Below are 27,645 nucleotides of genomic sequence, written 5' to 3'. Positions count from 1 at the left end.
TTGTTGCTCTCTTGTGAACTCTCTCCATTTGTCTACATCTTTCTTGAAGTGTGGCACCCAAAATTGCACACAGCACTCCACTTGAAGCCTCACCAGGGCAGAGTAAAGCAGAACAATACCTCCCGCATCTTACATATAACACTCCTGTTCATACACCTCAGAATATTTGCTTTTTCACAGCTGCATCACATTGCTGACTCATGTTCAATTTGTGATCTACTGTAACCTCCAGATCCTTTACTGAAGTACTACCACCTAATCATTTATTCCCCATTGTGTAGTTGTGCATTTGATTTTTCCTTCCTAAATGTAGCACTCTGCACTTCTCTTTATTGAATTTCATCTTGTTGACTTCAGAGCATTTTTCCAATTTGTTCAGGTCTTTTTGAATTTTAATCCTGCTCTCCAAAGTGCTAGAAACCTCTCCCCACTTGGTGTCATCTACATACTTTATAAACATATCCTCCATTCCATTATCCAAGTCATTAATGAAAATATTGACAAGCACTGGACTCAGGACAGACTCCTGCAGGACTCCACTAGATACCTCCCCCCAGTTCAACAGTGACCATTGATAACCATTGTTTATGTTTTTCAACCAGTTGTACAACCATCTTGTAGTAATTTCATCTAGACCACATTTCCCTAGTTTGCTTATGAGAACGTCATGTGGGACTGGGTCAAAAGCCTTACTAAAATCAAGATATATCATGTCTACATCTTCCCCCTACCTCCATCCAAGAGGCTAGAAACCCTGACAAAGAAGGAAATTAGGTTGGTTTGTCATGATTTGTTCTTGGCAAATCCATGCTGGCTATTTATCACACTATTATCCTCTAGGTGCTTACAAATTTATTGTTTGATAACTTGTTCCAGTACCTTTCCAGAAATTGAAGTTAAGATGTCTGGTCTAATTCCCCCCCCCCTTTTTTTCCCCCTTTGAAAGCTTGCAATCATGAGACCATTGATAAGATCACTGAACAAAGAATGGGACCAGGAAGAGCACCCAGAACAATAGAAAAATGGCATTTTTGTCAAAATACCAAAGAAAGGCGACCTAAGCAACTGTACTGACTGGTGAGGTGTTACAGTCTTTTCCATGATAGGCAAAGTCATTTGCAGTATCATCTTAAGCAGAATAAGGGAAGAGGTTGAAACAAAGATAAGGAAGAGCAGGATGAATTTCAACCCAGAAGATCATGTGTTGACCACATTTCCATCCTAAAAATAATCATTGAAGAGAGCATTGAATGGCAAAAACCACTTATCATAAATGTCATAGATTAAGAGAGCATTTGATATCCTCCATTATGATTCACCCTGGAACATGTTTAAATGTTATGGTGTGCCAACAAAAATAATTAACATCATCAAGTCTTCATATCAAGGTGCAGCTTGTATAGTTAAGTAAATAAATATTGGAGTGAATGGCTTAACCTGGACTCTGCTGTCAAAGAAGGATGCATTCTCTCAACTCTCTTCTTTGGCATGGGCATTGCCTTTCTTTATGAGAAAAAGTGCAGATGGATACAACACAGGCATTGCATGGCTCAACAGCAGTACACTAGAACATTTAGATTTTGCTGATGACATAGCTCTTCCACGTGACAGCTCAATCAATATGCAAGCAAACTTGGAAAGACTGTTCAGAATTGCTAAAAAGACGGGGTTAATAATCAGCTATGAAAAAAAAAATCTAATGACAACCCAAGTGTAACAGGCCAGCTGGCCTTTAAGGTAAGCCAGACTCAGCCTTGCCTGTAACCTACCAGCTAGCCCCTGTGAGGATTTGTGGGACCTGAAACTGGGCGTGGGGGTGGCTTCCACAACACCACCAGGCAGGGCTGGCAGAGCTACAGTAAACACACCTTACATACTGGGAGACCCGTCACTCCAGGAAGTGCTGCCCATGGAAGAGATGACCAACATCCCCTTCCCTGGTCTCTGATTGGCCTAGACCTAATTTTAGGCCTGAAGGGAATACTAAGAAGTTGTCTGTGCAACAAGGCAGATCCCTGACCTACTGCTAAGACAGATGTCATCTTGTTCCTGGTCCCTGTCTTCTGGCCCTGCCCTCTGGTTCCTAGCTATTGATTCCAGCTTGACCCCATGGCTCCAGACCTTGGCTACAGACTCTGGCTCAAACCTCAGGACTGACCAACTATGACTCTACTCATTGAACCTGACCACCCATGTCCCAGTTCCTTACAGCCCCGAGCTGATGGTGATATGGCAACTTAATGATAATTAGTGACCCCAGCTGTGAAAGGGTCAGGAAAAGCCTACGTTCACAGAGTGGAGAACTCAGAGAAGAAAGACTAGGAGAGAGGAGCCAGGAGAGTTCCCTCTCTTTGGGAAGGTCTGGTGAAGTCAGTCTGGAGGAGACACACAGAAAGCAAGTTAAGCTCCTGTGGGGAAAGTCCTGAGATAGGGCCTAGAAGGAGCAGGGAGATCCCTGAAGAAGCTGCCTGAGTCCCTGGGGAGGGGAGGCATTGGGGGGAAACTGGCTAGGAGGAAGTAGTGTAGATTAATTTCTGCAGGGCTCAGAAGTAGGGGCTAAGAAGCAGAGAATCACAGTGCAGCTCAAGAGGGCAGAAGAATTATCATACAAATATCTGTTTGGACTTTCAGCTGGACCTTTAGTCCTCTGGCCAGGTCACAGAAAAACTCTGAGAGAGATAGATCAGCATAGGGCTAAAGAAGTGGTCAAAAGAAGGTGGAAGAGACAAGTCCCCCTGCAACATAGTGCCCTTACTCCATGGGACATTACAGCTGGTATGTGTACTACTTTACAGCCAACAACTCCCAATGCAAGCATTATGTTAGAAGGCAAAGTAGTACAAGAAATGAGTCAATTCACATACGTTGGCAGTAATGTACAAATCAGTGGGGATATCCGGAAGGAAATAATGTCATGAACTGGCAAGGTGGCAGCTGCATTCACCAGCTTAGACAAAATTTGGTCATTGAAAATCTACAACTTAAAGACTAATTTATGAATATTCACCTTTAATGTTATTTCTGCCTTAATATATGCATGTGAAAACTGGAAAACTACCAAAAAGTACAGACAGGTGTCGGAATGCCTTTGAAAGCAACTGCCTCTGGAAAATACTGGGTATTAAATTGAATGAATTTATAATGAATGCCGAGAGTCATCCAAGAGTTCAGCAACCCTGTTTTTCTAAAGTTATCTGGAAAAGAAGATGGAAATATCTGGGCCATGTGTGATGAATGAAGTTAGAGTGTCCGCCAAGGCAGGTGTGCCATTGGGCAACTGCAGAAGTGGCCAATCGAAAGAATCCTTCTGTTGAACAGGACTTAGAGAGGGGAAACTTATGGGACTGACTTTCAAGGGGACATGCAATGTATGGCCCAGGAAAAACAGGGATGGCAGTGCCTTGTTCAAGTCCTTAGCAATGTTGGATGGTGCAAGGAGAATTTAGATTATTTTCATTGTGGTCATGCCGATAGGCCCAAAGCAATATCAAGGTCCATTTGTACTTAGTATAGTACAAACATAGTATGCTCACAATACTTCTGTTAGTCTCAAAGGTGCCACAGGACCCTCTGTTGCTTTTTATAGTAAGAGACAGTCCCTATCCCAGTAGGATTACTATCTACGTAGAAAAGAGACAAAAGTATTTGCATCAACATTGGATAAGTGAGAACAGAGGCACAGAGAGATTAAGTAACTTGTTCAAGATCATACAGGGAGCCTGTGGTAGAGCCAGGGCCCGAATCTAGATCTCCTTAGTCCAACTCTTGTACCTTTAACCCCAAGACCAATATTTCTGTGGACAAAAGTGTCCTAGTTTCTGTGGCACTCCATTAGGTAAACTGAAAGTTGGGTACCAGATCCATGCATTTATTTTGATATTAAATATAATTTATGTTACACTCCCCTTACATTTCAGTTTCAATGTCTATGGATTTTTGTAAGGAAAATGCATAACTGCATCATAGAAGTTTTTAAAGAAGGAAGCTGGGGGATTTATCATTTGGACAGCTGAGACGTTTGGAATGGGGGACAGTGGTGGACAGTTTGGGATTCTGGAGTAAGCTACATTAGCAGGATCTTTCTGCTAAAATAATCATCAATGAAACATAATGTCAATATTTACATTACAATCTTTAGGTTTCATAATTAAATCATAGAAGAGAATGGGGCAGTTCTCATAATTATTGCTTCAAGCTGTCAGCAGAATCAGGAAGACAAGACAGGTGTATCCTTGATTCATACTTTCAAGGATTTTTTTTCACAATCATAAAGCTAGAAAATGGTGGTATCATTCCCTCCTCCCTCAAACTGCTTAGATTCCGGACCAAAACCACTACAATCTGCTACTCCATGTTCCCTCTGTCTGTGCCTCATTCTGAGAGAGAGAGATGCACACTCTCTTCTAGCTAACATCTATAAGAGTTAAATGAAAATTGTGCAATACTACAGCCTTCTTAACCCATTTTATTACAAACAGAAAATGTATGTGGCACATGGACGCGGCGCAGTCAAGTTAGAGACCTGAATCTGATTCCCAGCACTTTCAGAGGTAACTTTATGCACCTTCCCTGTTACTTTCTTCTCCGCAAACTCCTTGTATAGGTTTGAGGTCTTGTTAAAAATGATGTTCATGAAATGCACGGTATTATTAACACCAGTTAGTTCATGGTCTTCTGGCTCCTACTCTAGCATAGTATCCCTGCATGAATATTTGATGGGAGAAAGCTGGAGAATCAATTTTGTCTATGTTCCACTGAGAGTCTAAGCTTTGTAATATCAGCTTCAGAATGATGCATGGGGCTGGGCAGGGCCTGCAAACATATGCAGTGAACTCAGGACATTCAGTAAAGAAAGGAACAATTGTTGAACGAGTTTTATTGGCATGCACAAGTGCTGATTTATAATATGTGGAAAATCATCTAAATCTAAGAGGATTTTCACAGCGATGGCAAAAGACACTTCCATGACCCAATGATCAGCCCTGCCAAATCTCAAGTTCCTTCTTCAAAGGATGGAGGCACTAGGTTCTCTTAAAACTGAAAATTAGTCAGAAAAATTTTGAACACTAACAAAACTTCCTATTCGTCACTAGCCTCATTCTCAAAAAATGATAGAGCCATTTTCTCTCAATCTTTCAAAAAAAAGTTCAAGCTACCAAGCATGGAACATTTCTGTAGATGACTGGGGCATAGACAGTCTTGCCTAGCAGTCACAGCTAGGCTGAGGTCTGCCAACGAGGGATTGGAGTCACCAGGCCGGAGTTGGAAGAATCACAAGGCCAGGTCCCATTAACAAGAGTCTGGGTCAGAGTCAGGCCAGGGTCAGGCAGTACGAGGTTAGAATCAAGAGGCAGGAATCAGGGTCAAAGTCAGGCTGGAGTCAGAGACAAGAGCAGAGGCAATACTGGGTTAGAATCAAGAGGCAAGAATTTGAGTCGAAGTTGGGCTGGAGTCAAAGACAGGAGACAAGTCAAAGTCTGTCATTGCAGCAGGCCAAGGTCCATGTGGTTGCCCAGACAACTTCCTGGGCCAACCCCTGGGGTTAAGTAGGGACAGTTGGCCAATCAGAGGGCAACAGAGTACTGTCACTCTGGGTCTCATGAGCAGTACTTCCTGTAGCAACTACTCTCCACAGTGCTTCCTGGCCCTACGGTTCCTTACAATTTCAGCCTGAGAAATCAAAGGTATCAGCAACTGAAAAGAGGCTTATGAAGGGAAATGTTAGCAACCTTATCATAGCTGTTGCTAACACTTCCCGAACGACATGGTGCTGCTCCCAAAGTACTAACATTTTGCAGAGATCTCCTGAACTGAAGGCAGATGACCTGACATTGGCTGGTTGAGTAACAAATTCCTAGGTGTAGTCATCATGACATGGTGTTTATCATCATATTAAAATAAAGTCTTTTCTCCTTCTTCTCATTCCTTCTCTTCCCAGTTTTCTCTCAATGATCAATCTCATCCCCTGTGATTCTTTTAAATGCAGTGGTGCCGGTGAAGGGAGAGTTTCTTTCCCTTCCTGCAAGATTAGTTCCAAATGGGGCTTTACCTAACATGAGCCAAATGTCAAGAATAGAGACCAAGATAGTGATCTAGGAAGGAAGTTCTCTCTTCCTTTAGACTATTTTTTGCAGTTGCTTTATCTGTTTTCTTTTCAGATTTCCAGATGTTTAACAAAGATACAGCTTTTATTTGACACCAAAAATGCTCATATAAGATTTCATGCATAACTGTACTGAAGTTTAGTTTGATTCTCCAAAGCCCTTATACATTTGTTTTAAACAAAAGTTGCATCTTTGTCTTTTTGATAAAGCCTTTGATTTTCTGTGACTTTTCCAATTAGAAATCACGAGAAAGCTGCTGGAGCTTTGGGAATTCTAAAAAAAGGTTCCATGAGTTCAAAAACATATTGGAATGTTAATCTATAGATCCAAAGTTCCAATCCAGCCTTAAATCAGTCTGAAATTATGAACAAAGCTTTATTATGTACTTTTGCTCAAAGAGCTGTGAATTTACATGTGCAAAGAAAAATAAATGCATATGTAAAAATGGAAATTAGATGTATAATTGTCCACGACATACACAATTTGGAAGCCATGCTTGAAAATTTTGTTCATAATGCATGATTTCTTCTGTCTTATGTTCTCTACCTGTGCCTTTGTATTCCACACACCTCTCTATTTAGCAATCTCTGCCCAATGTTGTAGGATTCACAGTCTTTGGGAATAAGAACCAAATCTTGTACTTCTTACTAAGTTATTGCTCAGCCCAAACTAGAGTCCAGGGGAGTTTACACTAAATAGGGACTGCAGGGGTTTAGCTCAAAGCAATTGTTTGCTCTTGATGATAAATTTAACATGAATGTAAAAAACAAAATCATATGATGCACTTAAGTCCAGATCCTGCAATTACATCCAATAGTGTGTGTGAGAAGCCCCATATCAAGTGTACTATTATAGGATATACAAGTTATTTAAAAGTACTTAAGAAAAGATGTTATAGTAACATGTTACCAAGCATTTAGTAGAAATGGGGACACACAAAATTTCTAGTAACAAGTTAAATAATGAATCTGTCTATCTTAGCTAATACTGACTCATCTATCCCCATAATACTGACACAGCTATAATGATAAATCATTTAGAAAGCTAACAGGTAATACTAAAACTGGTAAGAACATTATTACCCAGGCATAAATGCAAGAGACATAATTGTCAGCTAATAAAGCACATAACTGGAAATCCAAAGATCTGGGTTCTTCTGCTGTCTCTGCCACAGTCTTGCAGTCTGACTTCAAACCAATCACTTGGGGTGATATTTTCAAAAGCACATTCAGGAGTTAACCACTAAGCTCTCATTGACTTTTCCAATGCAGGCTAAAAATCAACTCCCACCAATTTTAGGAGCTTGATAGGCACCCAACTTCTTGGGCACCCAACTTCTTAAGCTGCTTTTGAAAATCCCACCTTTAATATCTGTGCCTCAGTTTCCCCATCTGTAAAATGGGAATGATCGTATCAACCTCACACAAGTGTTGTGAGGATTAAATCAACAGGCCCAGATTCTGAGCTACTCTGCAAGGCCATGCAGAGGCAGAGGGGTGAGCATGGCTGCATCGAACCCATGACTGCAGCAGGGCTGGTGCACGATGACAAGCAATCTGCTCCATTCACAATTGAGAGAGCAAATTAGGCTTTCTCCCTGTGCAAGAAGCAGCAGCATGCTTTTCAGAGGCCCAATGTCTCAGTGCTCCCACTGGGGTTGTGTGGCTCTACACTGCCCCTGACTCAGTGCTGTTGTTTTAAAACCATGACTTAGCCCTCAGTGTTTATAAAGTGCTTTGGGATCCTTGACAAGAAGGTGCTATATGGTTGCAAACCATCATACTTCCAGAATAGTGTCAACTGGTGTGATAGTATGCACAACTCTACATCAGCGTACAGTCCTCAGCAGACAGCCAATTCTTCCATTGGACTCAGTGGGAGAGTTGCTTGTCTGAGGCCTGCAGAATCAGGCCCTTCATGCATCTGCTATAAACTTGGTAGCAGTCCAGTTAGAGTTTCTGTAAGTAAGTTTAACACATTATTGACAATGCTGAAAAAGGTGTAAGGAATTATCTGACAAACGGCTTTACAGCCTTGTGAAAATAATCCCATCCAGATGGATTAACTCTTGTAAATGGCTTTGCAAGGTTATCTTGTTTCCCCTACACCGTGTCAGCATACCTTCATTCAAAACAATTCACAGAAAGCTGCATATGTAATTATTACCTCTCCTAGTCATTATGCATGCTAACATTTTGTGTTTTTCATGACAGCCGCTACACATTGAGCAGAGGTTTTCATTGAGTTGCCCTCACTGTGTCAGTTTTCCCTTGAGTACTTGCATTAATTTAGAACCCTGTAAAATCAATGTGTAGTTCCAATTATTCCTTCCAGTGGTCACTAGATTGTCTTCCTTATTTCCATCTTACATGTGGTTTGCCAAATTTTATGCTCCTTTCTGCTGGCTTCACTAAGGCTGGATTCCCATTTTCTGAAGGATACCTGTTTGGCTCACATAACCTATTGAATATTGTCACTTAGCCATATTTCTTGCATATCTGCTTTTTTCTTTAGGTGTATGCCTGTCTGCCTTCTGTGGCTCTCAAATAGTATGCTTAAGCAATCTCAATACAGAGTCTAAGGATTTTAATCACCACCATTGGGCATTTTTGATCAGCATCCTCATACTCAAAATCCCTAAAATTTGCTACCCTTCTGCAGGTTTTATATGATTCCTCCCATGAGAACATTGAACTTAATTATTTTGTTATCATTACTACCTAATGGCTCAATTTTAGTTACTTCTTGAAGCAACCCCTGTGTGTTGCTTAGGACAATTGAGAATAGCCTCTCCTTTTGTATGCTCTAGGATTAAGTGTTTTAATAAATAACTGTTTAATAAATTGAGACATTACTTCCCTAAATCTTGTCCCAATGTAACATTTGATCAGTTTGTATATTGATGTCACCCATTATGGCTATATTATTAGTCTTAGTTGCTTCTGAGCTCCCTCAGTATTGTGCATTCAATATCCTTTTCCTATTCAGGTAGCCAGAATTATAAACTTGCTCATATCTGCCTTGGGATTTTGCCATCATACACATTCTAACGTATGGTCCTCTCCACTCTGAAATATTATCTCATTAGATTCTATGGAATCCTTTATGGACAGTGCTACTCCCCCATGTCTATGTCTTACTCTGCCCTCCATGTATCAATTCTAGACACGGATTGCAGTACCCCACTGATTTTTGTCATTCTACCACTGAGATGCCTGATTCTGATATGGAAATATTTAATGCTTCTCCAACACACCACATAACCCTGGTGCCCACCAACACTGTCCTAATCCTTTAGCAATATACAGCTTTGGCTTCTGAAGGTAAAGTACAAATTTTGTTAATATAAATAACTACTGGCCAAACCTCAAAGTCATTACTCATTCCTGACTCCCTACTCAGTGAAACTTAAGGAGATGTACCAAATCCTGAGCAGCTAGTCAGCATCCCAGATTCCCTAACATTCTGATGCAGTAGTACTATATTTTGCTAAGAAATGTCATCTCAAGAAGTTCTGAGCACTTGGTTGTATTTGGCTGATTAGGACATACACCTTTACTCCAATATAACGCTGTCCTCGGGAGCCAACAATCTTACCGCATTATAGGTGAAATCGCATTATATTGAACTTGCTTTGATCCACCGGAGAGCGCAACCCCGCCCCCCCGGAGCGCTGCTTTACCACGTTATATCCGAATTTGTGTTATATCGGGCCGTGTTATATCGGGGTAGAGGTGTAAATGGTCTTCCTGGTAGAATAGTTGATTTAGTTCCACCTAGTATTTTCAATATCACAAATCCAAGAGCTCAACCTTTTGGGTATGAATATATGTGTGCACCAGTGACCAAATTAATCCCTGTATTCACATCCTACACATTATTGTAATAATCTTTGTACAAAATAAGCCTTTGAAGTATCATTTGAAAACCAATAATTCACTGGTCAATAATATCAGGGTGAAATGTATATAGCAGCATTATATGTAAAGTTATGAAATCCCCCCGGATACTGTTCAAGGCAGTGGCTTCTAACTCACGTAGCCCTGATTAGGTAGGAGTGGTCAACTGGGCCTGTCTTTAATAAAGGGATGTGTGTTTACCTCAATTTGAATATAAGCTGTAAACAGTGAGAGGGGGAAGAAAGAAGACAAAGAAAATCTGCATTTCAGCATACACAGGTGAAGAGAAACAGCATGAAGCCTCCCTCCTTCACCAGACTCCAGGTGTCCTTGTTCTCAGCCAAAAAGAACTTTAACTAGGGATTACTCTCATGAAAATGCTTTTCAAAGGATGACTGAAATATGAAAATGTGGGGCAAAAGCACCCCAAGTTCCCTTTCTCTATCCATCTGTCTTTTTTCACCTCAGAAGGCAAAACAGCCAGCCATTGGGCTTTTGGGACCAGATCCTGGCCTGAGAGTTTGGTCAACAAAGTTACTGGAAACGTGATAAGAAACTTCACCTTGAGACAAATCTAGTTTATGAAGTTTAGAAAGCATTTTATCTTCATTTTTCTTGTAACCGTTTCTGACTTTAATGCATCTTTTCTTGTGCTCACTTAAAATCTCTTTCTTTGTAAGTGAATAAACTTGTTTTATTCTTTAATCAAAACTAATCCAGTGTTGAGAACTGTGTGGGTAACTCCATTTAAAGTGCCAAACTGTTGAATCTTTATCCCTTTAGAGGGGCGACAGACATAGTATATCTGGACTGTCCAGGAGAGGGCTGGACACTTCAGAACATATGTTTTGGGGGGAAAATCTGGGACTGGCAGTATGTTGGGGTTACCCTGCATGTAGTAACTAAGGCTGTTGGAAGCCAGAGTGTGGCTGGTGTTTGTTAACGAGCATCTGGGGTCAGAGCTGCTGGACTAGAGCTGTGGTTATACACAGATACTCTGGGTGTGGCCTGCATGCTGTTTGACTTTGTGTGAGGAACCCAGGTTAGGAGCCACAGCGGCAAAGCATTGTGAGACACCCCAGCTTGCAGAGCAGGTGGTGACACAGCCCCTCACTGGTCTGGACTGCACCCCAGAATGCCATAGTATCCCCCCCGCATCTACAGTCAATCACAGACAGACCTTCTAAAGCTGATGGGTGTGCTAGCCACCCTTCATTCCAGCTAAACAGAAGAAGTTATAGGGCAAGATAGCTAGAGACAATGCAAGCCACCACTTGAGGTATGAGGCCACATGAAAGGACAAATCAGCAGCTAAGCCATGTGGACTGAAAGATTTCCCTGTGGACTGATTGCAAAGGATGGAACTGTGGCACTGATTGATTATAGCTGTGTGTATATGTGTGTATCAGAGAGACAAGGTGAGCGCGGTAATATCTTTTACTGGACCAACTTCTGTTGGAGAGAGAGACAAAATTCCGAGGTTACACAGAGCTCTTCCTCAGGTCACAGCTCTCTGAAGCTTGAAAGCTTGTCTCTCTCACCACCAGAAGTTGGTCCAATAGAAAATATTCCCGCACCCGCCTTCTCTCACTATTATCCTCGGACCAACATGGCTACAACTACACTGCATGCATGCATGCAATGGGCAGAAAGTAGCCAGAAGGCAAAATAAAATCAGCAGACAATGAGAGAAGTGTTGTGAGCATGGCCCTAGGAGGGGACAGTGGCAGAACTTCTTGGGGCGCAGGACCAGCTGGAAAGGGAGGCTTGGATGGAAAGTACCTTCTGTTGTATGTCTCTGCTTTGTTCAGGGAAACAGGCATTGTGTACATTTTTTAAATAAACAGGATTGCCAAAAAAAAGATCTGATTCATCTCATGTAATCAATTTCTCCTCCCAAAGGAAACAACTTAATGAGGCCCTGAACCACTGGGGCCCGGGACCCATACAATAACATACAGTACCTACAACTTAAGAATCTCAGAGCACTTTACAACATTAATGAATTAAACCTTAAAACAATCACCCAGGAGACATTTTATTCCTAATTCATATATGGAAAGAAAAAGCATAGAGGTGTTAAGTGTTTTGCCCAAGATCAAATAGCAAGTTGACAGCAGAGCTTGAAACTAACTTGGGTCTCCAGCCTTCCAATCATGTGCTTTAGCCATAAGAACATCCTTCCCTATTTGCATCCAGACACACAGTGCCCTTTAATACATATTTTTAAAAAGGAGTACAGAGATTTTGAATTGTATAAGTTTTCACCACTATATGAGCTCTACAAGTGACAACTGCTTAGCTTAGCTTCTCTGAGCTGTCAAAGAGGCACTCTTTAACATGAAATATATCCTCCCGAGAGAGTTTATTTAGGGCAAAATACTCTTCTCAAAGTCTCAATGTACACCTCTCATCTTCACTGTAAAGCTCAACATGGATGCTCTGCAGTCACTGGGCCAGGTCCTCAGCTGATGCAAATCAGCATAGCTCCACTGAAATCAATATGGCTACATCAATTTACATCTGTTGAGGATCTGATTCATTGTACATATTTTCCACTGCCACAAATGCAAGCTTTGGACTTGGAACAAGAGCAAAAAGTACTATAGAAACCTTCAATGTGATTAAAGGATGGACAGTGTGGACCAAAGAAAAGACTCATCCTGAAAATACAGACTCTGAACAATGATTGCAAACGTATTCACTATCTATGGAACAAATTCTGAACACAATCTCAATGTGGGCTGCATATGTCTGCATCCAAACACTAAATTTGTTCTTCTATTAATACAGTAGCTGAATTTCACTGCATATGTAGTCTAATCCTACACAGTCATTTTAACTTGTCTCACATTAGACAAAGAAGACACACTGGAAAGCTGTCTCCAATCCCCTCACTGCATGGACTTTAGGATTTTTGCATCTAGATCCACTATGAAGCTCAGGCCTACCTCTATTACTGGCCCAAATCAAAGCCCAAGGTGCAGACTCTCCCGGGGGGTGGGAGAGGAAGAGGGAAGATTTGGATTCAGACCCATGATTCAGGCTTATATCTAAATAAAAAAATATTTGAAGTCAAGCTAAGCTAAGACACCCTTTCAGAGAGATCATTAAAAAAAACAAGAATGAGTCTGTATGAACCTCTGGAGACTGAAAAATATGTCTACTGAATGTTTTATTTGCTTTTATTTGCTATACAACCATTATGACCTTAATGGAATTCAATCATAATACAGCATAAATATACATCCAGCTTTAAGTACTGTGGGCAGAATATTATGTCCTGTATATTAAAATACTGATAACTATTAACACATTTTATTTGAGCTTACTTTAAAATCTTACAAGTTACTTAAATCATTCCTGGCAAATGTGTGCTCAGTGCATACCACACATGCCTTGATGCTTTAAATTTGTTTGTACAGCTGTGAAATTCTCAAATTAACTATCTGTCAGGAAAAGTAAAATATTGCCTGGAGAGTTAGGAGATGAAATCTAAGCCAGTGGGAGAAAATTACAAAATGGCATCCTGCAATATGAATCACTTTTATGGAATTGCACTTGTTGTAATAAGAAGTTTCTGGACAGCAAATCATTAACTGCAACATGGGTAGTTTCAGACATTTACTACTGTACAAGTCTCTGGCATTTATTAATATCACTATCTCTGTATCTGCCAGTTTACTAAACCTGCAGGATTATGACTCATTTGACATTGCAAACAGCACACATTATGCTTCTGAAAGAAAAATGCAGCCCCTCTTGCAAAATGCATTCTACACTGACTGCGCTCCAGGGTCTCCAGCAGTCCATGTGCAGACAAAGTTCCCATTACTGCCAGGAGGAGTTTTGACTGATTCAGCAGTGTAGGATCAGACCTATAATCAATATAGACCATGAACAGAATTTTTAAAAGCCCCTACGGGCCAGATTTTCAAAGATGCATAAAGACACACAAAGGCACTAAGGATTTTAAGGAACACATAAGTACCTAATTCAAAAGAGGTGCTTTCAAAAATCCCAGTTGTTGCCTTTCTGCATCTTTATGTGACTAAATACCTTGGAAAATCTGGCCCTGAATAATCATAATAATAATAATCAGCCTAAATCTATGGGGTTAAGGAATTAGGCTCCTAAATAACTTATACATTTTTGAAAATTTGACCTCATATGCATAAGGGGCATGAAACTGTATTTGACCTCAGAGAATTTCTTTCAAATTTGTCCCACAGGGAGACAGGATTTTGCTGTGCTTGCCTGCGGAAGTATCAGAGAATTCACCCCCAGAAACCAGGGATCCCTCAAGACCCATGCAGAGCCTATGCTTTTATGCTGGCTTCTGGCTCCTCACTTCCTTTTCCAGCTTCTTGTTCAGCCAGGGAATTTCCAGCCCACTGCTTCTTCTGGAGGTATCCTAATACCACAGGGATGCTTCTACATCACAGAGGGGAAAGCAATTTAATTAATGCTGTCAGGGTCCTCCAGGTCTGGAGAGAAGAGAATGCTGTAGAAACAGCCATTGGTTCACTCCCTCCTAATTCTTGCAGTCCCCCACCCACAACGGCCAATTCTTGTGGGGCTCCTATGCAGTTGAGGAAAAGAGAGGGGAACAATCCCATCAAAGCAGTACTTCCCAAGCTGCCAAATCCTCCTGGATTTTTTTTTACACTCCTATAACTAAAAGAACCAGATTGTGATACTACCTTGCAGTAGGAATGGGACTGCTTATGGTGTAAAAGCATTACTCAGGCTCAATCAGGGTATCGCAATCTGGCTCCATGCAATTCCAATGAACAAATGAGCAATAACTTCCTTCAGTGATTCAGTGTGTGCATTATCCAGTTTTAATACATTCCTAGATGTGTTACTGGACATGACACCAAAGGCAGACAACTAAAAGGCTTTTAGAAGGGCACAGGGATTAGCAATATACATCTGAGATAACAGGATGTATCTTTTTCCTTAAACTTGTAAAAATGAATTAAACCCAAAGTATTTTATGGAGCCTGAATTACCATTTGAGAAGCAGCTCACACAGAAGGGAGAGCTCCACGTTTGGAAGTAGTTTAAATTCTCTCTAGTCTTTAGGATTATGGCAGTACCTTGTGGGATTTTTCCATTATCTGTCTCCCCTGGTCTCACCCTATACTGTCTGCCTCCCACACACTCAGCTTTGGTCTGGCTGCTGCCTCCAAGCCAGTTATTCTAGCTGTCATTCTTTTTATATCAGTCAGCTTCTTTTTCTTTTTTTTTTTTTAAGGATCTAAGTGCTTTCTCTATTTTAATAGAAGCTGGAGTGTCTAATAGACCTAGCTGCCAAAAATGTCATCTTCAAGGGGGTTGCTGGGTGAAAGCCTGTTATGTTTCTTTATTCCTATGCATTGAGTAACAATCTAATGGCTCCAGAATACCACATATATTATTAACATGGTATACAGTAATGGTTCCAGAGAGTATTGTAGAATTCTTACTATGCTAAATTTCATACACTATGATTCTCATATAAATTTCCTTGGCACCAAGAGTCACATTTTCCAGTTGTGGAGTCTACTGCCTAGGACTACTACATTAGGGAATTACAATATGAAAGGATAAACAGACCCCTAATAGTTTGTAATGACATACAGCCATTACACTGTCATTTCTTTGAATTCTTATTATTCCAAATATGAAATATACATTGAGAAATAGCTTTGGACTGAGATTTTTCTATGTTATTTCAATTTGTTATACCAGTCTGACAAAGAAAATTACCTATAAATCTAAATAATTACAGTATAACAGATTGCCAAAGTTCTAATTGTCCTATTCTTTACCTGCTGCTTTACTTACTCCAAAGAGTGAGTTCAGTTAATTTTGGCTCTTTTAGGGCCAGATTCTCATGTGGTGTTAGTGTAAGCCCAGAATGTCTCAAGATCTGAGGACGTAGCCCAACATTTTGACACATTTCCTATTAATCTTTGCTAACATCATCTCTCTCCCCAAGCAACAGCAGATAACAAAGTTATGTGATAACATCTCTCGCCTGCGCCGCTTCTCGCCGCCCCCATTGGCCCGGGAGGGCGAACCGCGGCCAGTGGGGGCCACGATCGTCTGAACCTGCCGCATCAGCAGGTAAATAAACTGGCCCAGCCTGCCAGGGTGCTTACCCTGGCGAGCCACATGCCAAACATTGCCGACCCCGATATAGAAAGTAGGAAAGGGGAGGAGAAAGTAAAGATAGTATCATAGAAATGTAGGGCTAGAATGGACCTCAAGAGATCATCTAGTCCATCCCTTCTGAAAGTTTATGCCAACCTGTGCAAATGTCTGACTTTCTGGCTCACCAAGAGACATCAGAACTCTATAAAGGAGAGCTTCCAATGGTAGTTCTACGTCAACATTTTAGGTGGACCACCGTAACTTGCATTAAACTTTCTTCTTTAATGTGATAAACAAACAAACTGTGGTAAACAGAGGGGGTCACAGAATAGGAAAAATTTCCACAAAGTGTCTTTTTTGTCAAAAAATTCAAATTTGCAAATTTTTTTTATCCGCCCTAGTGATTAATAATTGATAGAACTTAAGTAAAGCTCATCGCTGCCAAATTTTGCATAGCCCCAGGTGTGACATTTTATGCAAACTGTATGATAAACGAATCTGCATCTGGATTAGAAGATTTTAAGGCCAGAACAGACCACTCCAATCATCTTAATGTGATCTCTTGCACAGCACAGACCATAGAATTTCAACAAGTGGTTTCTTCATCAAGCCCATAAGTTCTGGTTGAGCAAGGGCATAAGTTTTACAAAGAAATCCAATCCTGATTTAAAGACTTCAAGTGATAGAAAATCTACCATATCCTAAAGTATGTAGTTCCAAAGGTTAGTTACTTCCACTATAAAATAGGTGCACCTTATTTCTAGTCTGAATTTGTCTAGCTTCAGCTTCCAGCCATTGCATCTTGTTATGCCTTTGTTAGGCTAAAGAGCTATCTACTATCAGAAATCTTTTCCCTATATACGTACTTATAGACTGAACTCTTAACCTGCTCTTCGTTAAATTCTTTAGCATCTCATTGTAAAGCATATTTTCAAGATCTCAGATCATTCCTATTGCACTTTTCTGAACCCTTGCCTATTTGTCAACATCCTTTTCAAAGTGTTGACACCAGAACTGGTGATAATATTCCAGTAATGGTCTTACCAATGTTATAGAGAGAGGAAATAACACCTCCCTACTCCTACTCGATATTCTGTTGGTTATATATACACAACCCTAGCATTTGCTTTCTTAGCCGCTGCATCACACTGAAAACTCATGTTTAACTTATCTATCATGATCCCTAAGTACTTTTCTGAGTCATTGGTTTCCAAAATACAGTCCTACATTCTTGGTTCCTAGACAGATGGCTTTGCATTTAGCTGTAGTAATGCATGTTTGTTCAAGAGATGAGATCTAGATCGCTCTGTAGACCTGACCTGTCATCATTTATCACTGCACCAATTTATGTGTCTTGTGTTTGTGAGTTTTGCATATGCACAAACATCTGCATATGACCATAAACTTTAACTTATGGTCAACACATCCTGTCTCAGTCAGTGGCAAGTGAAGGACAGGAACTGCAGAAAATCTGGCAGCTTGTGGCTAGTGTAGGTGGGAGTGACTCTGAGGAGCTGCTAGGATAGATGGCAGGTAAGCCCCAGATGGTGTCTGAGATGGATGGGTGCTGAACAAACAAAGGTGTCTGGGGCTAGGAGGGTGCTGGAGGGAGTCTGGGATTGCTGAAGAGGAGGAATCAGGGAAAACTGGGATTCTCAGAGAGGACTAGGTGTCCACTTTTGGAGGGGGAGGGGCTAGGAAAACCTGTTTAGAGGTAATCTGGAGACTCAGAGGAGTTGGCTGGATTCATAGGGGGAAAGCCAGATGTTGGGATAGGTAACTGTCTGGTAGGATGCTGGGGATTCTGGTGCTAGTACTAGGCCCCTCACCTCTGCCCTATGACTGCCTTCTTCTCTTCTTCCCTATTGTGATTCAGCATGGAGAGACAGACATGCCACATGGCTGCCTGGCTTCAGGCAGAGCAAGCGCTATAGTGATCACAAACGGCCTGTAACAGCAACTGCCGACATTCCTGCAGCCCAGATCCAATTGAATGTGTGGCAAATGTTACCAAAATTATTACAGGTGAAGATGTGTAGGATGGAAAGAGCCAAGCTTGACTCTCAGAGCTCAGGCTTTGTTTTCAGGACTGGTGGTTAAAAAAAAAATCTTTTGTTATTTGTACACTGAGTTCATTTGATAGGGAACTCACTGAAAGACAATGAACATGAAATTCCACTATGTCATTTTTACAAGGTTACTTTGAAGAGCAGAACAAGACTTTAGGGCTGATCAAAAGTTTACTGAAGCGAACAGAAAGACTTTCATTGTCCCCAATGGTCTTTGAGGCAGTCCATTTAAGAACACATTTCAAAGCAACCTTTGCTGCTCTTCTGTGGCTTCCAGGCTGTTCATTGAAGTGCTGCTGCAACAGAGCCTTTAATGGAATGTGCATTACATTGTCAAGGATACCAGCACGATTACTAAAATAGCTTATTTTTGTGAAAGGATTGGCATATAAGAAAAAGCACTCAGCATTTGGAGGAATGTACGCTGATTTTACTAGAGTTTTATTTTTCTCATTTTTCTATGTGGAGTAGTGGTCCCAGGTTCCAAGGGGTAGAGCCTCCACAAACAAAACCTCTGAAACTCTCAAATACAATTAGATCCATGAAGTTACAGATCCTAAATGCTGATAGCACATGTGACATGTTATCCAAGACTTACTTTGCCAGGCTTGTTTGCATCAAAACTGTTTTCTTTAAATTTCTCTTGTAGGGTCTCAGCTAGTCGACACAGCAAGGCACCATTATCCAACTTCTCCATAAAAGTTTCTGCCGTTATCTCCCTACCTGAAAGGGAATAAGAAAATTAACATGGCAAAAAAGGATGCCTGTGTCAACACAAGAAATGTAAATAATGGATTTGCAAGGAAAATCCATAAACCAAACCCCATTGAAGTCAATGGGAGTCTTTCCATTAACTTCAATGGGCTTAGAAACAAGCCCTAACTGAATAACTCACATTACACTGAGTTTTTATCATTTAGTCTTGCTGCTATTTTCCTGGCACTGAGACTCAATTTTTTGGATACATTTTTTGGTTGGATAATTTGATGTTTTCTTTGGGATGGTATATTTTTAAACATTCATCTTGTCAAACAACACATTTTTGTAGAATGAGTCCAACTAATATGCCAGATTCTGTTAATCTTATTTTACCATTTCTGACTATACGGGACCACTTTTTTTATTTTAGTGACATTAAAAAGGTGCCAGATTGACAGCCCTGCAGCATAATGTCTTAAATTTATCCTCAGAACAAGTACACTGCAAGCTTCACCCTCACTCCCAATAGTCCCCAGCTTTAGAGATGAGAGGTTAATTTCTATTTCATTGTTAATTTAGGATTTGATCCTGGAAGGTGCTGACAATTTTCTGTCAAAATTGTTTTTTGAAGGAGAGTGGAGTTTGACAAAATGAATGTTGTCATTAAATGAGTGTCTACTTTCCATGAAAAATTACCAATTTATTTGGTCTAAAAATTAAATGCTCATAAACAAAAATATTTTGATTTTGGTAATGCTGTCGCATTGCTTCAGGAGGACTGAAGTTCAGTTGCCTCATTTCCCCATTGATCTCTACAGGCTGGGCTCCCTAGTGGATTATATCTCACATGATATACTGCTTCCACTCTCCAAGACAGGACATCCTGGTGCATCATAGCAGATGTAATCCAACCAGGGTGCCAAACCTATAGATAAGATTGGAAGGATTAGACTTTTATCAGTAAGTGTCAGTAAACATGGATTTCACTATACATGGACAAAATGATAAAAATATTTCCATTGATAGTAACTGAAATTTACAGATAGGCAAAGAAAGAAAATGCTGCTTGAAAACTTAAGAATTTGATTTAAGAATACTTAATTTGACATGTGTAGTTGACAATTTTGTTTTAACTGTTATAAAACTTTTGAATCTCAATGCCTACTGTCATTAAAATAATTTATTTTCTAATACCCCCCCCATAATTTCCTGCAAGTGTGAAAACTAAAAATAGATAAAAACAGTAAAATGACTTAAAATAATCAATATTACCAATCAAAATTATATAAAATATAAAAATTGAATTCTGCCAAGCTTTGCTATAGAGGAGGAAATGAAGCAACTGAACTTCAGTATCAGGCAAATTAATTGAAACTATAATTAAAAAAAAATCAAATATCAGACACAGGTGAGCACAATATTGGAGAAGATCAACATGGCTTTTGTACAGGGAAATCATGCCTCACCAACATATTAGAATTCCTGGGGGGGTTCAACAAATATGTGGACAAGTGCAATCCAATGGATATAGTGTACGTGGGCTTTCAAAAAGCCTTTTGACAAGATCCCTCACCAATGGCTTTTGAGCAAAGTAGGCAGTCATAGAATAAGAGGGAAGGACCTCTCTTCGATCAGTAACTGGTTAATAGCTAGAAAACAAAGGGCAGGGATAAATGGTCAGTTTTCACCGTGGAGAGAGGTAAATAGCGTAGTCCCCCAAGGAAATGTACTGAGACCTGGGCTGTTCAACATATTCATAAATTATCTGGAAAAAGGGGTAGACAGTGAGGTGGCATAGTTTTCAAACAATACTAAATTACTTGAGACAGTTAAATCCATGTCTGACTGTGAAGAGTTATGAAGGGATCTCACAAACCTGAGTGATTGGGCAAGAAAATGGCAGATGAAATTCAGTGTCAATAAATGCAAAGTAATGCACATGGGAAAACATAATCCCAACCGTACATACAAAATGATGGGGTCTAAATTACCTGTTACCATTAAAGAAAGAGATCTTGGAGTCATTGTGGATAGTTCTCTGAAAACAGCTGCTCAATGTTCAATGACAGTTGAAAAAGCTAACAGAACATTAGAAATCATAATAAGACAAGAAATATCATGTATCAGAGGGGTAGCTGTGTTAGTCTGAATCTGTAAAAAGCAACAGAGGGTCCTATGGCACCTTTGAGACTAACAGAAGTACTGGGAGCATAAGCTTTCGTGGGTAAGAACCTCACTTCTTCAGATGCAAGTTGTCCATCCGTTTGCATTTGGAAAGGAAGATGATATCTGTCTGTATTTGTGCAAGTTTCTTCATGAGGTTGATAGATTTCCATTCCATACGGCTAAATGCAGTGCCTTGCATGGTGTCAATTTTTTTTTTTTTTTTGGAAATCAATATGCTTTGTTTAGATTTTGAGCCTTTTACATTTTTTAATATAACAAATTTTGAAACGAAAAGTTTTTTAGAAAAACATTGACATTTGTTGAAATTGATACCATTTTGCAAAAAAAAAAAAGTTTGTCAAAGAGCATTTTCCAACTGAAAACCGTTTTTGATTAAAAGTTTGACTAGCTCTATTGCTGTTGGCAATTCTGCATAGCTCTGAGGGCAAACATCAAACCTTTNAAAGCAACAGAGGGTCCTGTGGCACCTTTAAGACTAACAGAAATATTGGGAGCATAAGCTTTCGTGGGTAAGAACCTCACTTCTTCAGTTGTCTTGCATCTGAAGAAGTGAGGTTCTTACCCACGAAAGCTTATGCTCCCAGTACTTCTGTTAGTCTCAAAGGTGCCACAGGACCCAAGAAACATCATGTCACTATATAATTCCATGGTATGCCCACACCTTGAGTACTGAGTGCAGTTCTCATCTCCCCAACTCAAAAAAGATATATTAGAATTAGAAAAAGTACAGAGAAGGGCAACAAAAATGATTAAGAGTCTGGAACAATTTACATCTGAGAAGAGATTAAAAAGACGGACTCTTCAGCTGAGAAAAGAGATGAGTAAGGGGAGATACGATACTGGTCTCTAAATTTATGAATGATGTGGAGAAAATGAATAAGGAAGGGTTATTTGCCTCTTCACATAACACAAGAACCAGGTCACCTAATGAAATTAATAGGTAGCAGGTTTAAAATATAAGGAAGTACTTCACACAATGCATAGTCAACCTTTGGAACTCGTTGCCAGGGATGGTGTGAAGGCCAAAAGTATAACTGGGTTCAGAAAAGAATTAGATGAATTCATGGAGGATAGATCCACCAAAGGCTATTAGCCCCATGCACTAGTTGTCCCTAAATCTCTGATTGCATACAATAATACAATGCAGTACATACAATAATAATTATTATGATTATAATCATTTTTAAAAACTGTCTCACACTTCCATTAAAAAAAAAAAAAAGGAGAGAGGAAAGAAAAGAGAGGTTGGATTGTTTTGTTTTGAACCACATTCCCTTTCTTTTTAAATAAATCCCTCTTTTTTCTATCCCTTTAAAACAAAATAATTTTTTGAAATATTTCATTTTGTATTTTTTGTCCAAAAATATACAAACCAGACCAATTTTAATCAAATTTTAATTTACAAAAGCACAAAAATCAAAAGGATACTACAGTAGGATTTATCTGACCATGGCTTTGAAATTGTTGGAAAGGTTTTAGGTACTTTGACAATAATGTAACACCTTGAAGGAAAACAGTCCCCAGTGTTCTTCATTTTGTAGGCTAAAACCAGAGAGGAATAAAATAAGATCTGTAAAGCATGTGATTCTCAGATGCAGCAATAGACTCACTTTTCTGGTTCAAGTTAAACTTGTTATTTCTGATACATTTATTCTTTCAAGAACATCTGTTTGACGTAAAACCTTTTTTTCCATTCATTTTTTAGCCTTGATTCTCTCCACTGTAGATTTCATATTGTAGCCTCTAGTGTATATAATGACTTCTGCAGGTGGCAGAAGAGCAGTAGCAGCACTGCATCACAATAGAAGTCTGTGCATAACTGACATTATTTTAGTGGTGCATGCAGTTCTTCTGGAGCCAGGAATTAAATTAATAGCCCCCAGACGCAAAAAAGTCAGCATCCCAGCGCCTTAATACCTTCACCACCATGTTTGGCCTACATTTTCTATTGTTAATAATGAAAAATATTTTCCATTTTGTCCCTTCGGTCGAAGGTGCCGAAACTATCAGAAAGCTAATTTAAAGAATGGACATATTAGAAGCTGTTTTATTTTAAAAGGCAGTATTATATGTGAATATAGAACTCTATTGTAAGATATATACATTAGTTTCTTTAACCATAACTGAAGTTTTATTGTTTTAAATGCAAACTCTTTAGGATTTTCTATATAGGTAAAATAACCCTCATTTTAAATGCCCATGATGTCCTATGATTTATGGATTTGGCTATTCTCTTGGCTGCTTTTATAAATCTGATTAAAACAATAAGCTTAAAATATATATATATATTCCTTTTTAAACAGATGCAGAAAAAATGCTTTCTATCTTCTCTTGCCATTTAACAATACAATTACATTAGCAGTTTGATTATTACATTTTTATATATTAAGCTGGAATATTTTAGTTCTGCTGCCTTTTATGAATGCTGAAAGAATGAGTTTTGCATTGAACATCTGTATTTAATGAAAAATATATTAGGTGTTAGCTTTCAATTCACTGTATTTTATGGCCCCAAAAGGTGGCATTTCTTTGCTAAAAGAGACACCATGACATATTTAACAGTTGAAATGTATTGATTCAAATGAGAGTTATGTTCATAGCTAGGGGACAAAAAATGGCTTCATATATTTGGATGGAAGAAACATTAAAATCCATTAAAAAAGATCTTTAAATGAGCTATAATTACAAGAAAGCAGTTGCAATGTGCATATAGGATGGTAACAACATAATCTATAATAAAAACTAATGCTAGAAGTATGCAAACAGGAAAATAAAGTCTTCTTCAATATAGCAATCATTGGGACTATTTGCATGAATTAGGATAGCTGCTTACATAAATAAGGGTTATATAGATCAGGCCCCAGATCCTGCTGATGCTGGATTGGGTTTTGCAATTCAGTTTTGAGAATCTTTAGCAGTCAAAGCATGGGAGCCCAGGGGCTCTGGCTGCTATAGTAGGTTTTGAAACGTCACTCCAGCCTATGTACTTACAATAAGATTATCAATCATTAACATTTAAAAACACAAATAAATATAATGTCAAACTAAAGGTTTGTAAATTGAGACATTTGGACCAGATTGTCCGGTCTGGCTGAGCTGTGTTTTGCACTGGAACTAATTCTGGGGCCAGCTGGAGACCATTTCTTCTCCCAGCATAACCAGGAACAAAGTAAGGGCTCTTCTAAGGCACACCAGCAAGAACTTCTCTAGTAATTAGAGACCACTGAAGTGCAAGCAATTTGGCCTGCACCTTTTCACACCTATTCTACCCCAACATGCCCCCAACATCAGGGAGCTGAGAGCAGGTGGTGTAGATACACATGTGACATCTCCAACTGCTTCAATAGGACCAGAGCAGCAGAAAGCAGCCAGTACTGCTGCCAAAGCCCTAGCCCTCTGTCTTCATCATCACCTACAATCTAATATATAATGCTGAAGCTGTAAAGTTTTTTTTGATTGTCCACTCATTCACACCTGGGTAAATCAGGAGTAACTCCATCCAGGTGAGCTGATGCAAAATTAGTGTAGGAGAGGAGGATCAATCTCCATGTGGAATATAAATCACATTAATATGCTTAGCTGGGTAATAATCAGATTAACACCTCTTGAGTGTAATGATTATAAAATTCAAGTGAGGTATCTTCAAAACTACCAGAATTTCTTACTGAAACACACCCAGTGGTCCATAAACCTGGTTTTCCAAGGCTGACCTTCAGAAAGAGCATTTGTAACGAGAGTATGTCTACATTGCAACCTAAACCCAGGGTTAGAACTCAAGCTCAAGCCTAACCCCCCTTCTATATACACACAAATAGTGTTAAGCCAGGGCTAAGACCCAGGGTCCCAGGACCCCACAAGGATGGAGGGTCTGAGCTTGAGTCAAGCTGGGACCCAGAGTTTAAGTACTATTGCTTTGCATTGTAAATGCAGCCCCACTGAACTCATGCTCTGGGAAGCCATCAAAAGTATTCCACAGTTCCATGGGCTGACTTTCATTGTCCTCTGGACAGTTAACTTTGGTGGGCAGTCAAGTTTTGTCAGACTGCACTACGAGCAAAGGGTTAACGTGGCCACATTTTGGGAGAGTGCTAGGAAGTCTGGGATATATGTGGTCAGAGTTAGGACCATATAATGCAGTGTAGATGCTGGAGCCCAGGGTTCAACAATTAAGAACATAAGAATGGCCATACTGGGTCAGACCAAAGGTCCATCCAGCCCAGTATCCTGTCTACCGGCAGTGGCCAATGCCAGGTGCCCCAGAGGGAGTGAACCTAATAGGTAATTCCTAACCTAGGGTTACAAATCAGTGTAGATGCTCAAGCCCTAGGTTAACAAACCCAAGGTCTGCTAACTCAAATTCTACTAACCCTGGGATTACATTGCAGTATAGATGTACCCTAAGACTATATTGACTATTTATGGATGAATTAATGAAGACAACATTTTGCTAAATAGAAAGGGCCTGGTTGTTCTGTCTACATTGGATGGGGCAGGAAACACTCACTAACATTCATAGCTGTCATCTGTGTGTTGAAAAAACGTTATCAAAAGGCAAGAGATACATTGTCCTTTCCATGAATAGTGCTCAGATAACAGACACGCTAATACATTTTGCTACATAGAACTATTTCAAAAGACACAAGACAAAGAACTGATGAAGGGTCATGAAATTCCAGATGTATTAATGCAAAGTGTAAGGGAAGACTTATTTTAATATGCAAAGAGGTTTCTCTATTTTAAATTGATTATTACTTTAAAATCACTAGCAAACACAAGAAACACAAGATGGCAATTACCCTTTGCAGTATGTCAACCATATAACACTACGAGTTGAACTTACTGTCAAGAGATCCCAGTTTTCATGTGCAGACTTCTAAGAATTCCCTAAGACCCATTTGTGCAATGAAGTCATGGGATTACTAAGAGAACCATTTAGACAGTGAAAAATCTCTTGAAGACATCTATACGTGACAATAGTGACCCATATATAGACCTGTTGAACCTATGAAATACACCAACGGAAGGATGGGTTTCCCTAGTACTCATGCACACAGGTGCACACAGATGGGAATGGTGGGTCATTACGCTAATTGAATCTATTTCCCCATGTTAAATTATCCTCACACTTTCTATGGGTCATCTCGATTATCACTTCAAAAGTTTTTTTTCTCCTGCTGATGATAGCTCATCTCAATTGATTGGCCTCTTACCGTTGGTATGGCTACTTCCACCTTTTCATGTTCTCTGTATGTATAAATATCTTCTTTCTGTGTGTTCCATTCTATGCATCCAATGAAGTGGGCTGTAGCCCACGAAAGCTTATGCACAAATAAATTTGTTAGTCTCTAAGGTGCCACAAGTACTCCTGTTCTTTTTTACAGATGAACAAGGATTTTACTTCCCACAAGACCTCTTTTGCTCAAACTGAAGTGGATACCAGACTTAAAAACAAAACAGGAATCAAAGCAAAAAAGACAACAATTTTACAACAGGCATACAGAACCATTGTTCAGGTTGACAAGAAGGTGATTAAGTCACTTTAGAACAGATGATAAAAGCTGGAAGCCAGCGAGTTTTGGCTCCCACAAGAGACAAGAGATCTTATATTGTGAAAAGTCAACAGCAGAGAAATAATCAATGTCTACTTGAAATGAAATACCTAAGACATCCCAAAGGCATGTTGGGTCAGAAGGAAAAGAGGTGAAAACTCAAGGAACATGCAACAGAATGAGAATCCTTCTGTGTCAGTGCCAGAAGAATCATTAGAGGCACCAAAACCACCAATGGCTTGATTTTCAGAGATGTGCAATACCTACATCTCCAACTGACAGGAGCTGCAGGTGCTCAGCACTACTGAAAATCAGGTCCCTTTTAGACCCAAACATCATGAAGGATGACAAGTTCAAGTAGCACCTGGCTAAAGTGAAAGTATAAGATGCCTAAAATGAAAGTAATGTTACCAACTAGGCCTAATCAAAACATTTTTCAATCAAAATTTGAAATATTAAAATTTTCATCAACTTTACAAATTTTGAAATCTTTTAAACCAGCTCTACTCGTAGCTGTGCTTTGAGATAACCAACAAAAGACACACCAGGTTGTGATCAGATGTAAGTGACTCAACAAATAATTGAGGGCAAAAATCTATTTAAAAGTTATATATCCATAAAAGGGGATTAAGGGAGGAAGTAAGGAAAAGGAATGTAGTGTTTCTGTATGAGAGCTGTATGCTAATGAGATTATGTAATAATAGTATGGCATGATTATGCTAATCCCATGTTAAGCATGTGAGCATGCCCAGTGTGAAACAGAAGTTTCGAGAAGTTCAAGGAGAACTAAGCTCAGTGCTTGTGAAGTAGAAAATATATGCTGAGCTTCCTCCCCTGACAAACCTGGCTCCTGAGTGCTTCATAAAGCATTACAACAAACTATCAAGCTAAAAAACTCAAAACACCTACTCCACAGAGCTAATTGAACCATACTCTTAAATCTAGTACTTCAGTGACCTCTAAACTGGACAGGGCTCAGAAGGGCTGCCACCTTATC

The 27,645-nt window shown here is 39.6% G+C and overlaps 1 protein-coding gene across 6 annotated transcripts in view; it reads right to left on the bottom strand.

Annotated features, from left to right (window-relative positions):
- GAS2 (growth arrest specific 2) overlaps positions 1 to 27,645 on the bottom strand; it is a 135,975-nt gene that overhangs the window by 83,530 nt on the left and 24,800 nt on the right. For 5 of the 6 annotated variants that reach the window (XM_034769820.1, XM_034769817.1, XM_034769818.1 and 2 more), the window contains exon 3: positions 18,812 to 18,936. In XM_034769820.1, the coding sequence (XP_034625711.1) occupies positions 18,812 to 18,936 (125 nt within the window). Of the gene's footprint in view, positions 1 to 18,811; positions 18,937 to 27,645 lie in introns of those variants that run through there. The other variant, XM_034769823.1, reaches the window with a different exon arrangement.

This window comes from Trachemys scripta, chromosome 4 (genome assembly GCF_013100865.1).
Source record: "Trachemys scripta elegans isolate TJP31775 chromosome 4, CAS_Tse_1.0, whole genome shotgun sequence".
Lineage (NCBI taxonomy): Eukaryota > Metazoa > Chordata > Testudines > Emydidae > Trachemys > Trachemys scripta.
Note: the sequence above shows the minus strand (reverse complement) of the source record. Positions and strands in the feature narration are given on the sequence as shown.